Genomic DNA, 22,014 nt, shown 5'->3' on the forward strand with positions numbered 1-22,014 from the left:
CACTGCATGCTCTTCTTTCTCTTTTATATTTTTCATAAGATTGCAAAATTTATCTGTGGAAGCTGAGAATCCAAAAATCCCATATTTTGCATGGTGTAGCAACTTTAAAGTTTGTGTTTGTCATGATGTTCTCTCACACACAAGCAATAAACATTCTTTAACTGTCATTTCAAGATGCAATGTTTATCTTGTGCTACTTTTACAAGTTGGAGGGGATGTTGTTTTCATTCATGTAGACTTGATCAGAGATACCAAGTCAAGGTTTGGGTTCTTGTCTTGTGTGACTGCCAACAGATAGAGGGCAGAGCGGAGCACAGATCGAGGCATGAGGCCGTGCTCCTCCACTGATCGTAAAAGCCATACCACACTGGAGAACACTGTCTGGTCTGGAAGCAGTCTAAAGACACAAATAACAATAAGATGAAGAAACAACACCAACAAACACAATGTGGCCAAGCATTCACATCTGAGTACATACAAACACACAGAAACATCAGCTCTATGGACATCTCTAACATTCCCAAGCAGACGTGTTGATGACACAAGTCTGCCAAGTCTGGCAGGCTCTGGCTTTTTTGTCCATTTTAAAGCATTGGAGATCACTGTAGATGAACAGTCTATAATTTTTTGCACCTGCGTATACGTTTTACCCTCTCCAATCAACTTTTTAATCAAACTACGCTTTTCTTCTGAACAATGTCTTGAACGTCCCATTTTCCTCAGGCTTTCAAAGAGAAAAGCATGTTCAACAGGTGCTGGCTTCATCCTTAAATAGGGGACACCTGATTCACACCTGTTTGTTCCACAAAACTGACAAACTCACTGACTAAATGCCACACTACTATTATTATGAACACCCCCTTTTCTACTTTTTTTTTTTTTTACTAATAGCCCAATTTCATAGCCTTAAGAGTGTGCATATCATGAATGCTTGTTCTTGTTGGATTTGTGAGAATCTACTGAATCTACTGGTACCTTGTTTCCCATGTAACAATAAGAAATATACTCAAAACCTGGATTAATCGTTTTAGTCACATAGCACTACTATTATTCTGAACACTACTGTACCTGAAGCACACATCCTCACAGATCTTACTACAAAATTCACATATATATACATTCAGCACTCCCACACTATGTAAATCTCTGGCCGTAACTCTCATTACTCAAGCAGAGAGACCACACAGCGGCAGAGGGAGGCTTTCATCTACTTTCCCGGGTGGTAAAACAAAGCCATGGTTCCGCTGACAGACAGATTAAGCTTCACATAGACGCTTGCGTGTCTCAGAGGTCATAAAATATGTACGAAATAAAACATTCGATGGACTGTGGCAGACCCACTAGAGGAAGAGAGCAACAGCTCTCAATGCAGTATGTTCCATTGCATAAAACAAACACAACTGATAAATGAGTTATGTTCAAAATATACTATTATTTGATGTTGCAATCAATCAGCTATGTCACTTATTTTATTACATGCACTGATATAGCATAATCTGCTATTTTGGTTACTGTAATATTAAGATACAGATCAAATGTTACCTTTTCTGCGATACAAGTCTACATTACAGTTAAGTCATGTAATGTTCTAAAGTTACTATACACTGAAAAAGTTTGTTGGATTTACATGATTTAAAAATGTACATCAGTTGCACATGATCAGTGTGTCCAGTGAACATAATTTTCTTGTGTTTTTAATTGAGAAAGAAAAGAAAATTATGTTACCTGGATACATTCTCATCACGTGCAACCACCATAGATATTTAAGTTGTTTCCTTTTGTCAGTATACATTGTGTTTGAGACTGCAAAGATATAACACCAATGTCGGATTAGATAACCTCATGCCATGAGGTATGAGTCATGGAATTGCTTTGGTCTCACATTGTGTTCTACTGTGTTCTTGGGTAACCCACGAATTCTTAGGATGTCACAGAGAGCGAAAATCAGAATACACTGCAAAGACGCACTGCCGATATTCTTGCTTGCGTTCAATAAGTACTCACAGGACTACAGATGTGTTATAACTCCTACACTGGTCAATGCTTGCACAGACTGGGTGTTTGGTAGGGTTGTGGAAACCAGCCGCTTAAGTGCCTTTGTTGACGAGAAAGGATTAAGTACTTTGAGAAATTGACTGAGGAGTCAGAGTGTCTGGGTTTGTGATTGATTGAGACTAGAGTAAAATTCAGGATTTCAATGACTTCCTAGACTTGAAAGTGAATTTGTGGAAACATTCACTTGCAGTTATGAGTCATCGAGTTATGAGATCATTGGACAGAGGTGTTTGGCGAAGTCAAAATCTCTACAAGAGAATGGAAGGCCCAAGTTTTTAGGATGCTGGTGGTTTCTGTCTTACTGTGTTGTTGTGACTCTGTGCCAAACGAGTACCAGTACATACTTAGGGAGACTCAGATGAGGAGTATCCCTTGCACTGAGAGGGAAAAGCACCTATGCCATATTGGACATGTGGCATATTTCTCTGTGTTCGAGCATACAAGTGTCTCAGTGCTGAAGAACACAGTGGCTGGAGATGGCCATGTTTCACCTGGCTGCGGATAAACAGTTACTTTTGAGAAGTGAGGATGGGATGATTGCTTATCTGGGTGGTTGCCAACCAGGTCTCATGGTGGTTCCATGGTGTGGTAGATGCACAAAAGATCCCTGAATTGACATCAGTAGTGTGGGTAATTTTTTATTTTTATTTTTCCCATATCATCAAGGCAGAACTATTTTCAAACTATCAGTGCTTCTTGTATGGAGCACAGGAACATTTTGCCCATATTACAGGGGCAAAATGTGATCACAGTGATTCATCAGAAACACTCAGTGGGATGCCAAGCAGCCCCCAAGTGAAAATCAGTTTCTTGCTCAAAAACAATATAGCAGAGCCAAAGGATCAAGCTGTTACTCAACTTATGGACTGCATTTATATACTGCTTTTCCAGCTATATCAGAAGCCCAAAGCGCTTTACGGTTATGCGTCACATTCACCCATTCACACATAAATGTCATGGTGCTACCATGCAATGCAAGGCACTCACTACACACTGGGAGCAACTTTAGGATTAAAGAACTTGCCCAAGGGCCCTCAGTGCTTTTCCGGCCAGACGAGGTTTTCAACTGAGGATCCTCTGATCTCAAGCCCGCTACTTAATCACTAGATCATCACACTACACCAGTGGTTTTCAAACTGTGAGGTGCGCCCACCCCACCCCCCACGTGGGGTGCGCCAGAGTTCTTCAGGGGGAGCGCAAGGGATGGGTATTGAGAACTGGTTCTTTTCAGGTATCGTTAAGAATTGATTTGATCCACCAACATCAATACCCTTTTTGCTTAACGATTCCAAATCACAACAAACAGTTGCCCCAAGGTGCTTTATACTGTAAGGCAAGGCCATACAATAATTACATAAAAAACCCCAACGGTCAAAACGACCCCCTGTGAGCAAGCACTTGGCGACAGTGGGAAGGAAAAACTCCCTTTTAACAGGAAGAAACCTCCAGCAGAACCAGGCTCAGGGAGGGGCAGTCTTCTGCTGGGACTGGTTGGGGCTGAGGGAGAGAACCAAGAAAAAGACATGCTGTGGAGGGGAGCAGAGATCAGTCACTAATGATTAAATGCAGAGTGGTGCATACAGAGCAAAAAGAGAAAGAAACACTCAGTGCATCATGGGAACCCCCCAGCAGTCTAAGTCTATAGCAGCATAACTAAGGGATGGTTCAGGGTCACCTGATCCAGCCCTAACTATAAGCTTTAGCAAAAAGGAAAGTTTTAAGCCTAATCTTAAAAGTAGAGAGGGTGTCTGTCTCCCTGATCCGAATTGGGAGCTGGTTCCACAGGAGAGGAGCCTGAAAGCTGAAGGCTCTGCCTCCCATTCTACTCTTACAAACCCTAGGAACTACAAGTAAGCCTGCAGTCTGGTCGTTATCAGTCCTTCAGAGCGGCCGTTGCTTTTCAGGGTGTTTTATTGGGAAAATGATTATTTCTTTATGTTGATTGCAGACCCTGCAGCGGGTCTGCAATCAACCACTTCTGCAGCGGCTGTTCTTGAAGACTGAAACAATGACGCAGTGCTCCGACCCACTGCTTTGATGGTTCATTGCTTTGCTGCTTTTCAGAAGTGGCAAGTCCGCTTTTTAACCCCTCTCAAAGCCATTTAAAAATGTCGATCATGAGTCACTTTTGTGTGGATTAAAATCACTAACTGGGATTCTTGTCTTGTTGCAGGCAAGAAACGAGCATCATCCTCTGCTCCGTTCGCACAGCTCACTCTCCCACACTTTGAAAACTCCTGCACGAGACATCACACTTAACCACTCAACCTCAAATTTAACTTACAGTCGTTCCACTCTGCATTATTTAATGTAACCTTTACTGCAGTGCAACATTCAACTATGTAAAATTCATATCAGCAAAATCCTGTTTTACATTTGCTGAAATATTCATTGGTCAGTTGCATTTCCAAAAACATGACCAGGCCGAGACATAAACAAAGCACAGGCATTTCTCACACACAAACTAACAACACAATCTATACACATTCATTATCTTGGTCAAGGGCTGTTTTTAAAAAATGAAAACCCTGCTGCCAGCTTTAGAATTTTTTGTTTATTCTGCTTGATGTTTGGCTCGTTTCATCATTGCCCCATGTTAATATTTTCATTTTATATTCTGTAGTGAAGCACTTTGTACAATTTAATGAGTGCTATAAATATTTGATGCTTGATTGTGATTTTCATGATAGTTTAGTTACAGTTGTGATGAATTAATGAAAGCACAACTATGCATACCAATCAGTATTCCAGCACTGGGTGCAGATATATCAGATCATATTTAAACAGTGTGTGTGTCTGTCACTGTGGGAGTAGAAGTGCATATGCATATGATATTTGAGTGACTGATATTTATAGAAAGGAACTATGGATACACAGACCTGTATATATCTGGTAACATAAAGTGCGTATTTCCAGCTTTGTGGCACCTGTGTTTTTGTGTTTAATATAGCTGGTCCAAGCTGTGAAACCAGATTTTATTTGGATAAAAATTTAAATTGGATAAAAACTTTAATAAAAAAACTCAAAAAAATGATTAATGCATCAGCAGGAATTCAAAAGCCCATGTACCTCAGGCAGTGGTTTGCTAAAGACTTTTAAAACACCAAATGACATTCATTTTTGAGTAATTTGAAAATTATACTGCCATAATGTCAGCTGTGAATTCCCAGTGATTTAGTGAACACTGGAGACCTGTGAGCAAGCTCATAAAACAAGAGATAGAAGTATGCCCTATTCAGGTAGGCCGCGAGAAGCAATGGGCTGGGATACCGTAGCGTGAAGCAAATGAGAGTCTATGACTCCACATGGACAGGACACCAGTCCTTCAGAGGTTACTGCCCAGAAAAGGCTAGAACCCATTTACAGCTAGGTAGATCGGTCCTTCCTAAGGATAGAGATGGGCAACGAAAAGCACAGACTTAGAACTGACTTAGAACTTGGCATGAAGCTGGACTCTGGTGATGGTGGCAGAGAAGAGAACAATGGACAAACTGCTGGACATTATGGACGATGCCAGTCACTCTCTGCACACTGTCATCAGCAACCAGAGGAGCCTCGTCAGCCACAGACTGCTCCTTCCCAAGTGCAGAACTAACAGACTGAAAACTCCTTTGTCCCTCAGTCCATCAGACTGTATAACTCTTCAGTTGGGGGCAGGAGGAGTAACAGGAAGACAAAGGACGGGAAGGAGAGGAGCAGTAGTAGCCTGTAAACCAGTAGCAATCAGTTTGTCTGGCATTTATAATTGTGTATTTATATTTATATTTGCAAATAGTTTTCTTTGTTACTTTCACTTTTGATGCTCTGTGTGCTTCTTACCCTGTATGGTGCTATACAATACTGCTGGAACGTCAATTTCCCTGAGGGAGTCTTCCCAAGGGATTAATAAAGTTCTATCTAATCTGATCTAATCTAATCAAATCTGAACCTTGGTTTTGAAACTGGTAGTCGAATTTATCCCACAGAATCAACCTGCATGTTGAATGAGGTTTTACACCGGATGCCCTTCCTGACGCAACCCCACATTACATGGAGAAATGTGGCAGGGGTGGGATTTGAACCCGGAACCTTCTGCACTGAAACCAAGCGCATTAACCACTTGGCCACCACCCCTGCCATCCATATACATATACTACCTATTTGTTTCGAAGAGTGCAAAATGTGCTGATTTAACCTCCATAATTATTCAAGTTATTTATGTGCAAACCCCATTACCTGTCTCCTTGCTGCAGGGCGATGTGCAACATTATGACTAGACAATATTTAGTGGCTCTGGGACCTTTGATTTCAGACAGCTGGAGCCCCGGGGCTTCACACATCAGAGAGGGCCATTCTGACAAATGGCAACACAGAGAAGGCAGGTTCCATTGCAGGAGATCATTCACCTCCTCAGCATCTGGGTGGTGAACAAAACAGGAAAATGGAAACAAAAAGGAAACTGGTTTAATAAAAGAAGCAAGAAAGGAATAACACAATGATAGACAGAGAGAGGTGATGATGAAAAAAGCAAAGCTAAAAACGAGAGATTGATGGAATGAAGTAATACACAGCAAAAACAGCCCTGAGGCCCAGTTTTGTTTTTGTGAATGAATCCAAGCCAAAGTGGTGCTTTACGGAATAAAATACATACATTCATAAACACATTAAAATGAAGAGGGTTATTTTTTTCTATTTACATATGTTACATCTAAACATGAGAGCAATATAATACAATAACAAAGATGTACAGTCAGGTCCATAAGTATGTGGACAGTGATGCAATTTCTGTAATTTTGCCTCTGGACATCACAAGTGAAGTGAAACAATCCAGACGCGATTGAAAACATGGAGTTTCTACTTTATTCCAAGGTGGTTTAATAATTACATCACATTACCCATTTAGGAATTACATTTTCATACACAGTCCCTTCATTTTCACAGGACATAAGTAATTAGACAACCTAAATACAGTATACATAATAAATGTTAGTTTTCTTTGGACAAGTCCTGGGATGTTATGCATGAACATTTCCAAGTCACTCAATATGTGGTGAACTTCATTTACATAAATCATTGTACAGCATACAGAACCATACAAACAGTATGGTTCTGTATGCTAAATCTATCTGAAGTGGGCAGTTCTCAAAACCTATTAGCTGAGCAAGAAGGAGACTAGGGAGCAAAACCACTGAGCCAACCATGACAACTCTGAAGGGGTTATAGGTTTCTATGTCTATGTTTGCAAGGGCTAGTCTAGCTTCAGGTGAAGGTAGTGAAGGTGGTGGTGGGGGATGGTTGTGACTTGAATGGGTGTGTGGAAGCCACATTCCTACTAGCGGGGTCAGGGGGCTTGACCCCACCTGAAACATTTAGCAAAAGTCATCAGGAGATGACATATCCCCCCGGTCCTCATAAATCAGTAATACAAAGGCTCACCCAAGTACACCCTTATGTGTACTTGGCTTTGTTCCCCTACTCTTTCCATGTCATTTGGCCTAACTTATGTGGATGACAGTCAACCCCAAAACTGCCATTAACGGGTTTGTTTTGGCAACAGTCAAGGTCCTTGTGTTGTGGTCTGAAGGATCAGTCTGGCTCCTTTTTGTCTTGCTCCCCTCTTTTCTGTGTTTTCCTGCCACTGGAGCTGATCATCACCTGCGTCTGTGGTACACCTGCATCAAATCAGTGGCGTCCTACTTAAGCTTCAGCTGAACAAGAGAACACCGCCAGATCTTTCTGTTCTCTGAAGTGGTAATACTGGCCTCCTGAGTAGTTTCTGCTTGTATTAGAACTCAGTCTGTATTTTCTGGTTTAGGAATTTTTGCCCTAATTTGTGTTTTTGTCTTTTTGTGTAGTCTGCAGTGGCCACCACCTCCACTGGCCCGCCTGGCTCCCTGCACCTGCAACCCCTCCTCCAGTGTCTTCACCTCCCGGTCTCCATTAGATCTACCCCATTCTCAGCACTGTTAAAATAAACTGTTTCCTGTCCCCACTGCCTCACTGTGTTTTGAGTCTGTTTCAGTTCTCGGTCTTACCACACTTTGAGGTTAAAACACAAAATTATGATTTTCACTTTGTTGTCCATCAGTAGCGGCACACATATGGAGGTAAGTTCAGGAGTCCGGGCAGGCGAGCACGATGCCGGTATGACAGATCGTGCACATTTGAACACAGTGCCAGCGGCTGCGTGATGTGGTTATACATTGTGCAGCTGCTGTGAAGAAACAATAAATAAAAATAAAAAAATATATGCTGCGATGGTTCCATGCACGCGGGAACACAGCAGCTTTCCACAGCAGCTTTTCACACATCGCGCAGCTGCTGTGCAATTAAAAAAAATAAAAATTACATGCCACCCACGGGAATCAAAGCCACATTTTCCAAAAGCTCTGATTGCCAGTCAGAAACTTTACCACTGACCTCCCATCAATGTCCTGTGAAAGGTGTGGGGAACTGCCTGATATCAGGAAGGACCTGGATGTATTAAAAAAAAAAAATAAAACCATACACTATATACGAGGTCTGTCCATAAAGTATAGGTCCTTTTTATTTTTTTCAAAAACTATATGGATTTCATTCATATGTTTTTACGTCAGACATGCTTGAACCCTCGTGCGCATGCGTGAGTTTTTCCACGCCTGTTGGTGACGTCATTCGCCTGTGAGCACTCCTTGTGGGAGGAATCGTCCAGCCCCTCGTCGGAATTCCTTTGTCTGAGAAGTTGCTGAGAGACTGGCGCTTTGTTTGATCAAAATTTTTTCTAAACCTGTAAGACACATCGAAGTGGACACGGTTCGAAAAATTAAGCTGGTTTTCAGTGAAAATTTTAACGGCTGATGAGAGATTTTGAGGTGATACTGTCGCTTTAAGGACCTCCCACGGTGCGAGACGTCGCGCAGTGCTCTCAGGCGCCATCATCAGCCTGTTTCAAGCTGAAAACCTCCACATTTCAGGCTCTATTGATCCAGGACATCATGAGAGAACAGAGACGTTTCAGAAGAAGTCGGTTTCAGCATTTTATCCGGATATTCCACTGTTAAAGGAGATTTTTTTAATGAAAGACGTGCGGATGGGTCCGCGCGTCGGGACGCAGCCGGCGCGGTGCGGCGGCACAGGAAAAATACCTCCGTGTTGATAACCATTTGTAAAATCCAGGCGGCTTTTGATGGCTTTCAGTATATGAGAAATTGTTTAACAGCTGGACATGTTCCAACTTGTCCTTAAGGCTTCCAACAGAGGTGTTTTTCCTGTGGCGGAGTGTCGCGGCGGCTGCGAGCCGACGCTGCAATCCACCCGCACATCTTTCATTAAAAAAAATCTCCTTTAACAGTGGAATATCCGGATAAAATGCTGAAACCGACTTCTTCTGAAACTTCTCTGTTCTCTCACGACGTCCTGGATCAATAGAGCCTGAAATGTGGAGGTTTTCAGCTTGAAACAGGCTGATGATGGCACCTGAGAGTGCTGCGCGACGTCTCGCACTGTGGGAAGTCCTTAAAGCGACAGTATCACCTCAAAATCTCTCATCAGACGTTAAAATTTTCACTGAAAACCAGCTTAATTTTTCGAACCGTGTCCACTTCGATGTGTCTCACAGGTTTAGAAAAAATTTTGATCAAACAAAGCGCCAGTCTCTCAGCAACTTCTCAGACAAAGGAATTCCGACGAGGGGCTGGACGACTCCTCCCACAAGGAGTGCTCACAGGCGAATGACGTCACCGACAGGTGTGGAAAAACTCACGCATGCGCATGAGGGTTCAAGCATGTCTGACGTTAAAACATATGAATGAAATCCATATAATTTTTGAAAAAAATGAAAAGGACCTATACTTTATGGACAGACCTCGTTAAAACACCACATTGTACTGAATCCCTCTTATCAAGACAATACAAATATGATCCATCTGTTCCTCTGTAGATGACCCATGGTCACAGATGTACAGTCATGAAATGACATGAATGAGAAGCAGGGCGCTCTTATGTCCATATCTGCTGTCGGTGTGTGCAGCCGGCCCCACGTGTGTGTCCTGCCCAACATGCGTTTCTTGTGGATGGCGCGCCGCAGGACAGCTGCCCCCAGCCGTGGCATTCTGGACATCCCAGCCGTGACGTCCAGATCCACAGCTCCCCACAGCTGCTCGTGTCAGCGGCCACACCTCCTGTCAGTTCAGCGCACACACCAACGTGTCACTGTGTCTGTTTGCAAAGCCACACTTGTGGGGAACTTAGGCAAATTGCACATCCACCTTGACAGTGATTGCCTGCTTACTGTTTTTTTGATGACAGTGTGAATGGCCACACATTTTCTAACTGCCAAGCAAGCGGTTTTAGATGTTCGTGCATGTCACCTGGAATTTGGCCGACACCTGCTGCAAGAGGGTTCGATGGGCTCGCACAGCGCACACTCTGTCTTTCAGCTACTGGTGTGTGCAAATAGTTGTAGCAACAGGTGTACGAGGCATTGGATGCAGCTACGATTTTACATATTTTGCAAATGATTCCTGCTTTCACTCGGATGTACACCAAATTTGTCACATATATACAGGTGGGTTCTGGAATTATCCAAATAATGTCACATTTGCCAAAGATCAATCACTGGGGCCAAGGACATGTCTCTCTGTCTACTTGCTGACATACTCATCCCAGGTACTTTTAATGATTTTTACCAAATTTGGTATGACAGTGAAGGTTGACCCTGAAATTGCCCTTAAAGAATTCAGTTTGGCCAAGATCATGGTAAAAAAAATAAAAAATTTTCAACATCAATATTATTCTGCTGTCTAGTGCTATTGCTGTTTCACATGTCTTCATATGTAAACAAAGTAGTCGTCCCTTTTAATACTTCCAAGTTCTACAAGTTCCATGACGTGTTGTGGTGTCAGTAAATATCTGATAGCCAATGTCACATTTGTGTTGTTCAAGTTTTTCATTTATCCGTCCACAGTCAACAAGCAGGTAAGTGGACACATCACCAACACAAACAGCTGGTAGCCGTTTCAAGTCCCATGTCCATGACACAGCTCTTCTGTTAAGATTCCGAATAGAGCTGCCTGCCATTGTCACCCACCGTCACTTTCTCTGTGATTCTTCGTGGCCACACTTCTCCAAACTTGGATAAACCTTTACAGCTTTCTCTGCGAGACTCACTGGCTTCCGGTGTACTTTTCCACTACAGAGAACACCCCTTACAATGAGAAATGTTTTCAGCAGTGGGGCTGTCATATACCTGAAATTTTTGCACTCTGAAAATCATGACAATAGGGTGTTTACTGACAAAAAACAAAACCAAAAAACAAAACAAAACAAAAAAAAAATGTTGATGATGCAATGTATTCTGGGTCGATTTTTCCTATATACAGTAGGGAGAACTGTCCTGACAAGGTCAGCCAGATGCCAATCATTTTGGTGAAGGTAAAGGTAACTGGGGTCAAATGTCAGATTGCTGTAGCCCTTGCTGTCTTCATGTCCATGGGTACTATTCCCTAGTTAGTCTGAATTTTCAGCTCTGCTCTACTTCATACAACCCCTGGCAAAAATTATGGAATCACCAGCCTCGGCGGATGTTCATTCAGTTGTTTAATTTTGTAGAAAAAAAGCAGATCACAGACATGACACAAAACTAAAGTCATTTCAAATGGCAACTTTCTGGCTTTAAGAAACACTATAAGAAATCAGGAAAAAAAATTGTGGCAGTCAGTAACGGTTACTTTTTTAGACCAAGCAGAGGGAAAAAAATATGGAATCACTCAATTCTGAGGAAAAAATTATGGAATCATGAAAAACAAAACAACGCTCCAACACATCACTAGTATTTTGTTGCACCACCTCTGGCTTTTCTAACAGCTTGCAGTCTCTGAGGCATGGACTTAATGAGTGACAAACCGTACTCTTCATCAATCTGGCTCCAACTTTCTCTGATTGCTGTTGCAAGATCAGCTTTGCAGGTTGGAGCCTTGTCATGGACCATTTTCTTCAACTTCCACCAAAGATTTTCAATTGGATTAAGATCCGGACTATTTACAGGCCATGACATTGACCCTATATGTCTTTTTGCAAGGAATGTTTTCACAGTTTTTGCTCTATGGCAAGATGCATTATCATCTTGAAAAATGATTTCATCATCCCCAAACATCCTTTCAATTGATGGGATAAGAAAAGTGTCCAAAATATCAACGTAAACTTGTGCATTTATTGATGATGTAATGACAGCCATCTCCCCAGTGCTTTTACCTGACATGCAGCCCCATATCATCAATGACTGTGGAAATTTACATGTTCTCTTCAGGCAGCCATCTTTATAAATCTCATTGGAACAGCACCAAACAAAAGTTCCAGCATCATCACCTTGCCCAATGCAGATTCAAGATTCATCACTGAATATGACTTTCATCCAGTCATCCACAGTCCACGATTGCTTTTCCTTAGCCCATTGTAACCTTGTTTTTTTCTGTTTAGGTGTTAATGATGGCTTTCGTTTAGCTTTTCTGTATGTAAATCCCATTTCCTTTAGGCGGTTTCTTACAGTTCAGTCACAGACGTTGACTCCTGTTTCCTCCCATTCGTTCCTCATTTGTTTTGTTGTGCATTTTCGATTTTTGAGACATATTGCTTTAAGTTTTCTGTCTTGATGCTTTGATGTCTTCCTTGGTCTACCAGTATGTTTGCCTTTAACAACCTTCCCATGTTGTTTGTATTTGGTCCAGAGTTTAGACACAGCTGACTGTGAACAACCAACATCTTTTGCAACATTGCATGATGATTTACCCTCTTTTAAGAGTTTGATAATCCTCTCCTTTGTTTCAATTGACATCTCTAGTGTTGGAGCCATGATTCATGTCAGTCCACTTGGTGCAACAGCTCTCCAAGGTGTGATCACTCCTTTTTAGATGCAGACTAACGAGCAGATCTGATTTGATGCAGGTGTTAATTTTGGGGATGAAAATTTACAGGGTGACTCCATAATTGTTTCCTCAGAATTGAGTGATTCCATATTTTTTTTTCCCTCTGCTTGGTCTAAAAAAGTAACCGTTACTGACTGCCACAATTTTTTTTCCTGATTTCTTACAGTGTTTCTTAAAGCCAAAAAGTTGCCATTTGAAATGACTTTAGTTTTGTGTCATGTCTGTGATCTGCTTTTTTTCTACAAAATTAAACAACTGAATGAACATCCTCCGAGGCTGGTGATTCCATAATTTTTGCCAGGGGTTGTACAAAACAAATCTTGCAAAGTATTACCAGTTGCATTCGACACTTTAGTTTCAAATAACTGGAAGAAACATGACATCATTGCTCGGAAAGTGACAGGAACAAAGTGTGGGTTTGCATTGCTGTGTGCAGTTTGTATTTTCATACCATGCTGGTTGGACCCAGACACAGGGTCTGAGTCCGAAAGAAGACACATGCTGAGTTTCTGTATAAACCCACAGCAAGTTGTATTCAGGTTTGGGTTCCTGAAAGAATTAAGAAAGAGAAATGCCCACAAACGTAAGAGAAAATAAACATAAATTGAATAAGCACGTTTGAGACAGAGTGAGAAAAACTGTCAAGTTAAAAAAAGTGAGATGAACAGAGTACACCTCATCCAAAATGTTCAGTCAGTATGGTGGTGAGTGAACTTTGACAGACAGGACTCAGTCCTTTGACACACAGACACTGCATTGTTGAGTTTCATTTTATGTCAGAGCACACGGCTAATCTACCGATTCAAACCACACTCACGACCACAGCAGCACACACAAATGCAAATACACATTTATCCACACTCACACAGCGACGCTCCACATCTGTTGATCTGAGACAGACACATTTCTGAGAAGATTGGCTTATTGGAAAACAAAACAAAACAAAACAAAAAACCCTCTAAACATTAGTGGTTTCTCCGTAGGTTGACAGCTTTGTTTGTGGGTTGGGGGGAGGACCTACTGTCTCTACTGTAAGCACTTTTTTCTGGTTGGCTCGCTCTTTTTTATTTAATAGTTTAACAGTAATTGTTATTCCTCCACTGCCTTTGAAATGAAAGTGTTTTTAATTACAAGGAAGCGTATTTCCTCTCTGAGCCAAAGTGTGTCTAAGCCTTTCCTGCTGTGCCTGTTGGAGGGTGCAGCTGTAACGTTATCAGCAGGAGAGCTGTTGCTGCTGTGGCCGGGACAAGCTTCCCTGACATCAGCAGCAGAGCTTCTAGCATCCTCACCACTGTCAACAGAGTCAGGAAGGGTCGACTCAACTTTCAGGGCTACCGTGTTTTAATACATATGCATGTAGAGCTACAGCGTACAGTCACTATTTATACTGCTTGCGTGCATGTGTGTGTGTGTGTCCCCAGGTTATGCATTTATAGTGCACCTGTTTCCTCCACACAGGACACCTTTGTGTTCCAGAGCCAGTCTGTAGAAACCAGAGGATGCTGTGGAGGTGGAGAGCAAAATCAAAGGATGAGGCAGTAAAAATATAAAGAAAAGAAGAAAGGTCATAACAATAACATTATTTACACACCACCTTCAACTAATCTGCGGCAGCAAGCAGATCTCTGGGAATATTTCGTCCAAGAAAACAGATTAAATCTAGGCTCGAGCATTTCATGTGTCTTCTGGCAAACAGTAGCTGACATTTCGAGTCTTATTTTTAAGAAAATTCTCCTCTGTTCCATTCAATTTAATTTCAATTTATTAATTTATATAGCGCCAAATCACGACAAAGTCGCCCCAAGGCGCGTCACATAGTTCACAACAACACAAATTAATCTAAAATCAAAATTAAAAGCAAGAAAAGCACAGTTAAAAGATAAAACACAGTAGAATAAAAAGAAATTACAAAGCAAACACAAACAGATTAAAAAATTAATGATAAGACAGTCTAAAAAAAAGTGGGTCTTCAGTCTTGATTTAAAAATCTCCACCGTGTCAGACTGCCGAATAACAGCAGGTAGATCATTCCAAAGAGTTGGACCACAGTAGGAGAAGGCTCTATACCCCACAGACTTTTTGTTCATCCTCGGAACACACAGAAGCCCTGCCCCCTGTGAACGCAAAGGCCTCGCAGGTACGTAGGGCTTAACCAAGTCCGCCAAGTAGGAAGGCGCCAGTCCATGAACAATCTTATAACCCAACAATAAAACTTTAAAATCCAATCTGGCAGAAACCGGTAGCCAATGAAGGGATGCCAGAATGGGAGTAATGTGGTCAAACCTTCTACTTTGTGTCAAAATTCTGGCAGCAGCATTCTGCACCAACTGAAGTCCTCGAATGCTAGACTGCGGCAGGCCAGAGAATAAAGCATTACAATAATCCAATCTAGAAGAGACAAATGCGAGAATCAGAGTCTCAGCATCAGCCATAGACAGGATGGGGCGAATCTTTGCTATATTTCTCAGATGAAAGAAAGCAGTCCTCGTAATGTCCCTAATGTGGAGGTCAAAGGACAACGTAGGCTCAAAGATTACCCCAAGGTTCCTCACTTTGTCAGTATGATGTATAACACATGAACCTAGGCTAAGCGCCAGCTGATCAAATTGGTGCCGATGTCTTGCTGGGCCAAGAACCATCATTTCAGTCTTATCAGAGTTCAAAAGCAGAAAGTTGCTAGACATCCAACTTCTCACTGCTGCAAGACAGTCCTGTAAAGATTTTATGTGGACAGGATTTCCAGCAGCTATCGGCATATACAACTGAGTATCATCAGCATAACAATGAAAAGCAACCCCGAAACGCCACAAAATGTTCCCAAGGGGTGCCATATACAGGGAAAAAGCAGGGGACCCAGAACAGATCCCTGCGGAACCCCGAACTTCATGCCCTTAAAGTCAGAGGTAGTGTCATTGCACAAAACACAATGGGAACGACCAGACAGATAAGACGTCAGCCACACAAGAGCAGTTCCAGTAATCCCGAAACAGTTTTCTAGCCTATCAAGTAGAATATGATGATCAACTGTGTCAAACGCAGCACTGAGATCCAACAACACCAATGCTGTAGTAGTATCCGAGTCCATTGCTCGCAGAAGATCGTTAACTACTTTAATAAGTGCTGTTTCTGTGGAGTGATGTCTTCTAAAAGCAGACTGCAGTGGCTCAAAAAGGTCATTCTCAGTAAGATAGTCCACAAGCTGCTGTGAAACCACCTTTTCCAGAATTTTAGAGCAGAATGATAGATTTGATATCGGCCTATAATTTTTCAATTCACCAGGATCAAGATTAGATTTCTTGAGTAGTGGTTTAACCACTGCAGATTTAAAACAATTTGGAACAGATCCAGAGTTTAAAGAAAGGTTAACAATTTCCAGCACAGTCGGCCCAAGAATGGGCCAAAGATCCTTAAACAATTTTGTTGGTATAGGATCAAATAAACAAGTTGTGCTTCTAGTAGACATCATGAGTTTCGTCAGCACACCTTGTGAGATACTGTTAAATTCTGTGAATCTAGGTAGCACCTCAGTAGTAGCAGTTCAGGTTCATTCCACCATGAAGCTGAGGTTATGGTGATGCAACAGACAAAAGTTGCACTCTACATAATTCCCAAAGCCTACAATCCCATCAGACTTGTTTAGGGGTCTTGGTGGCTTTGGCTTCCCTCACTACTCTGAGACATATTCAGTAAACTGTGTGTCCATCCACTGACCTGTCAAATGAATAGTGGCTGTAAAATAATGATACATATATTAAAAATAACCCTTACATTTAGTTTGTCAAAAACACTTTTGAGCTCCAAAAATAAAAGGACTAGGTAGTAAAATGTGTGTAATTCCTAACTGTTAATGCACGCATGCACACACGTACGCACTCACTCACTCACTCACTCATCTTCAACCGCTTATCCGGGATCGGGTCATGGGGGCAACAGCTTCAGTAAGGGACCCCAGACTTCCCTTTCCCGGGCCACATTAACCACCTCTGACTGGGGGATCCCGAGGCGTTCCCAGGCCAGTGTTGAGATATAATCTCTCCACCTAGTCATGGGTCTTCCCCGGGGTCTTTTCCCAGTTGGACGTACCTGGAACACCTCCCTAGGGAGGCACCCAGGAGGCATCCTTACCAGATGCTGAACCACCTCAGTTGTAAAGGAGCAGCAGCTCTGCTCCGAGCTCCTCATGAATGACTGAGCTTCTCACCCTGAATATCGCAATATTTTGTTAAACACCTTGAATTAAAGCTAAAATTAAATTACACACACATCTTGATTGTTTCATTTAAACTTCACTGTGGTGGCGTACAGAGGCAAGATTCTGTCACTGTCCAACTACTTACAGAGCTGACTGTACAGTTTAAAAAAAATTAAATGACAAAGCTGTATGTAATGGTTTGGCTGTTTCAGGGCTGCAGTGGGGGGGCACTCCCCTGTCCTTTTTTTGTTCCCAGGGAAGTTTTAATTTAAAGTCACTTCATCACTGTCTCCTTTGCTAGCATACTGCTCGGCTGCCTGCAACTGTCAAAAAGTCCTCTGCACAGTTACTCGCTGCAAAAATACTGAGGGTGGCTAAAATGGAATATTTTCAAAAATAGTTTTTGAATCTCTCTCTAATCAGCATAACTTTTGCCATGTCAATATTTTTGGTAAATTGCAGACAAACCAAAATATATTTAAATCTTCAGTTACATACGGTATCTTCTCTTGCTAAAATGACTGAAAATCCACAGAAAAAGCTTGCTGGCCGCTGCAGTCACTGACACAGACTGTTTACTTCAAGTGTGTTGTCACAACTAAGAGGATGTGAAGTGGATATTGGTTGGATTTGCCTAATTATGGAACAACTGTTATAACTGATGTACAGATCAACTGTTGTTCATGGTTTTGGCTACACTTACAAAAACAAATTTTCACGGTTTTGCAATTCTATTTTAAATCGTTAGATAAAGACAGTACAAACAGCTCAGTGGGTAAGGAGTTTGGATACCAGTAAGTAGATTTGGGTTCAGTTCCTAATCACACTACCAGCCTGTGTTGTTCAAGACACTTCATCAGCGTTGTCTCAGTTCACTCTGCTACAAATGGGTACCAGCCTTGTTTGGGGAAGTAACCTGTGTCAGACTGGCATCCCATCCAGGGGGCGATGACTTCATAATGCTCAGACTTTGAATACCCATACGTAATGCTCAAATTTATATAAACATCATATATATAGAGTCAAATCACAACAAACAGTTGCCCCAAGGCGCTTTATATTGTAAGGAAAAAGCCATACAATAATTACAGAAAAACCCCAACGGTCAAAACGACCCCCTGTGAGCAAACACTTGGCGACAGTGGGAAGGAAAAACTCCCTTTTAACAGGAAGAAACCTCCAGCAGAACCAGGCTCAGGGAGGAGTAGTCTTCTGCTGGGACTGGTTGGGACTGAGGGGAGAGAATCAGGAAAAAGACATGCTGTGGAAGAGAGCAGAGATCAATCACTAATGATTAAATGCAGAGTGGTGCATACAGAGCAAAAAGAGAAAGAAACACTCAGTGCATCATGGGAAACCCCCAGCAGTCTAAGTCTATAGCAGCATAACTAAGGGATGGTTCAGGGTCGCCTGATCCAGCCCTAACTATAAGCATTAGCAAAAAGGAAAGTTTTAAGCCTAATCTTACAAGTACAGAGGGTGTCTGTCTCCCTGATCCGAATTGGGAGCTGGTTCCACAGGAGAGGAGCCTGAAAGATGAAGGCTCTGCCTCCCATTCTACTCTTAAAAACCCTAGGAACTACAAGTAAGCCTGCAGTCTGAGAGCGAAGCGCTCTATTGGGGTGATATGGTACTATGAGGTCCCTAAGATAAGATGGGACCTGATTATTCAAAACCTTATAAGAAAGAAGAAGAAATTTAAATTCTATTCTAGAATTAACAGGAAGCCAATGAAGAGAGGCCAATATGGGTGAAATATGCTCTCTTCTTCTAGTCCCCGTCAGTACTCCAGCTGCAGCATTTTGAATTAACTAAAGGCTTTTCAGGGAACTTTTAGGACAACCTGATAATAATGAATTACAATAGTCCAGCCTAGAGGAAATAAATGCATGAATTAGTTTTTCAGCATCACTCTGAGACAAGATCTTTCTAATTTTCGAGATATTGCGCAAATGCAAAAAAGTAGTCCTACATATTTGCTTAATATGTGCATTGAAGGACATATCCTGATCAAAAATGACTCCAAGATTTCTCACAGTATTACTGGAGGTCAGGGTAATGCCATCCAGAGTAAGGATCTGGTTAGACACCATGTTTCTAAGATTTGTGGGGCCAAGTACAATAACTTCAGTTTTATGTGAATTTAAAAGCAGGAAATTAGAGGTCATCCATGTCTTTATGTCTGTAAGAGATTCCTGCAGTTTAACTAATTGGTGTGTGTCCTCTGGCTTCATGGATAGATAAAGCTGGGTATCATCTGCGTAACAATGAAAATTTAAGCAATGCTTTCTAATAATACTGCCTAAGGGAAGCATGTATAAAGTGAATAAAATTGGTCCTAGCACGGAACCTTGTGGAACTCCATAATTAACCTTAGTCTGTGAAGAAGACTCCCCATTTACATGAACAAATTGTAATCTATTAGATAAATATGATTCAAACCACCGCAGCGCAGTGCCTTTAATACCTATGGCATGCTGTAATCTCTGTAATAAAATTTTATGGTCAACAGTATCAAAAGCAGCACTGAGGTCTAACAGAACAAGCACAGAGATGAGTCCACTGTCTGAGGCCATAAGAAGATCATTTGTAACCTTCACTAATGCTGTTTCTGTACTATGATGAATTCTAAAACCTGACTGAAACTCTTCAAATAGACCATTCCTCTGCAGATGATCAGTTAGCTGTTTTACAACTACCCTTTCAAGAATTTTTGAGAGAAAATGAAGGTTGGAGATTGGCCTATAATTAACTAAGATAGCTGGGTCAAGAGATGGCTTTTTAAGTAATGGTTTAATTACTGCCACCTTAAAAGCCTGTGGTACATAGCCATCTAATAAAGATAGATTGATCATATTTAAGATCGAAGCATTAATTAATGGTAGGGCTTCCTTGAGCAGTCTGGTAGGAATGGGGTCTAATAGACATGTTGATAAACATCAAAGCAACAATTGTGACAATAACTCAGCAGCAAGGAAGATTGTCTCGTGATAGATTCCTGGACAGGATGGTGGACGCGGAGATGACTGAACAGGCCCAGTCTTGACATGCACGGTTTCTGGCTGGGTCCCTTGTCTTTCCAGGTATTCCAGTTGATGGAGCTGTTCTTGAGGTGGTTCTTAAGGACGTCCTTGTAGCATTTCCTCTGCCCTCCTCTGAACATTTTCCTTCTCTCAGCGGGGAGTAGAAGATCTGCTTGGGAAGTCGGCTGTCATCTAAGGACGTGACCCACCCACCAAAGCTGGTTCTTGATGATGAGACACTCTGTGCTCTGGAGTTTGGCTTCTACCAGAATGCTAATGTTGGTACAGTAGTCTTCCCACCTGATGCGAAGGATACTCCACAGGCAGCATTGTTGGATTTGCTCAAGGGTCTTCAAGTGGTGGCAGTAGGTGGTCCAGGTCTCACATCCATGTAGCATGGGTGGCATGACAACAGCTTTTTTACCGCAGAATTGAAAATCTACATCCAGGGTCAATCTAGAGATGGCTATGTGTGGGGTTGTTTATTGTGGGAATGCTGTTGCATGGCTACAAACACACGGTCCTTGACAAATCCTTAGCTTGGTCCAACGTTTGGGAAATCCCAGACAATCGGGGTCTGAGGACCTGCTGCAACTTTCATCCGCCTACACAGCCGTTGGGTTACAAACCATCACCTCCTCTGCCTGATCCACCATTGAGGACTTCTTGTTTCACTAGAACCCCGTTAGTCAGCTTATATTCATGGGTCCTGTTGGGCCTTCATGGTTACCATAGCGGCCACAGGGCACACAAGGTCAACCCCAACAGACAATCCCCTAATTGATCCCTCACCCAGGTGCTGACAGATGAGGGGTTGGATTTTGACACCCACAAAAGCAACAACATGCCAGCCATCACTGCCAACAATGTTAGCTGAATAACACAATCAAAATTAAATAAAAACTTTGAAATTGCACAAAATAAATAAACACTTTCAACATGTAAAATAAATAAATAAGCAAGCAAAATATAATTGTATTGGGATTGATGTTGCAATCTGGGCACAAGCAATCTTCCATAATGCTCACTGGCCCCAAACCTGTTTTTCGTAGACGCTTTTTGTGATCTTGTGTGGGGGACACACACACAAGGAATATAAAACATTGACATTAATTAAATCATGTGATGGTCATTGCTAAACTGAGATTACACACTTATTCAACTCACCTAGTTTACATGCAAAGAGAGGCATGTGAGAGGGAAGGAGGGTGAACATGAAGGACAGAATGGAGTAGAAATACTGTAGCACATCAGCGCTGGGAGCAAACTCACTCATTCTCTAGATACACGCAGAAGACAAAGGAGACAAAGGAAACAACAACAACGTCAACATCACTCTACTTTTCCAAAAACCGTATTCCTCTCAAACCCTGGTTAAAAATCTGGGGTCCAAGCTACCCTCAGAGGCTGCAAAAGATCACTGGGTGTCTGTGAGGTTTTGTCTCCACCGAAGTTGCCAAAATTAAAAGTGCACATCAAATAAAGTCAGAATAACATACTTACTGCACAATCAAAACTAATTAAACAAAAGGGTTTTTTTTGGCAAAAACCAAAAGAATTGGAAGGAATCGATTTATTTATTTATTTTTGGTCAGATTTTTTTTTGGGGGGGGGGGTCGGTGGGGGGACCATCTCTAAGACGAAAAACTTGAATTCTTATTAATGCATTACACTACATGCAGACAATCTGGAACATATATACCACAATCCACATGTATAATATAGAATCTGCCACAGTGTCCCTGTACTTTAAGGCAATCTCAGGAAAGAGCTGTCAAACTGCAAATTCTTTTTCTCAAGTGCTTTACGGTAAACTTGTCAGAGAGATAAAACCATAAAATACAGTGTATGTTCCTTTGTGTGT

The 22,014-nt window shown here is 41.8% G+C and overlaps 1 protein-coding gene and 1 long non-coding RNA gene across 2 annotated transcripts in view; one reads left to right on the forward strand and one right to left on the reverse strand.

The window, feature by feature from the left end:
- The window catches only part of LOC117527333, a 45,462-nt gene extending 37,442 nt beyond the window's left edge, over positions 1 to 8,020 (forward strand). The window contains exon 3 of the long non-coding RNA XR_004565496.1: positions 7,890 to 8,020. This is a non-coding gene — a long non-coding RNA (uncharacterized LOC117527333). The remainder of the gene's footprint in view (positions 1 to 7,889) is intronic.
- The window catches only part of LOC117527330 (meiosis inhibitor protein 1), a 176,069-nt gene that overhangs the window by 55,883 nt on the left and 98,172 nt on the right, over positions 1 to 22,014 (reverse strand). The window contains exons 15-19 of the mRNA XM_034189645.1: positions 21,318 to 21,429; positions 14,377 to 14,437; positions 13,387 to 13,484; positions 6,271 to 6,451; positions 253 to 397 (exon numbers count right to left, since the gene is read on the reverse strand). Coding sequence (XP_034045536.1) covers positions 253 to 397; positions 6,271 to 6,451; positions 13,387 to 13,484; positions 14,377 to 14,437; positions 21,318 to 21,429 — 597 coding nt within the window. The remainder of the gene's footprint in view (positions 1 to 252; positions 398 to 6,270; positions 6,452 to 13,386; positions 13,485 to 14,376; positions 14,438 to 21,317; positions 21,430 to 22,014) is intronic.

Source organism: Thalassophryne amazonica, chromosome 16 (assembly GCF_902500255.1).
Source record: "Thalassophryne amazonica chromosome 16, fThaAma1.1, whole genome shotgun sequence".
Taxonomy (NCBI): domain Eukaryota; kingdom Metazoa; phylum Chordata; class Actinopteri; order Batrachoidiformes; family Batrachoididae; genus Thalassophryne; species Thalassophryne amazonica.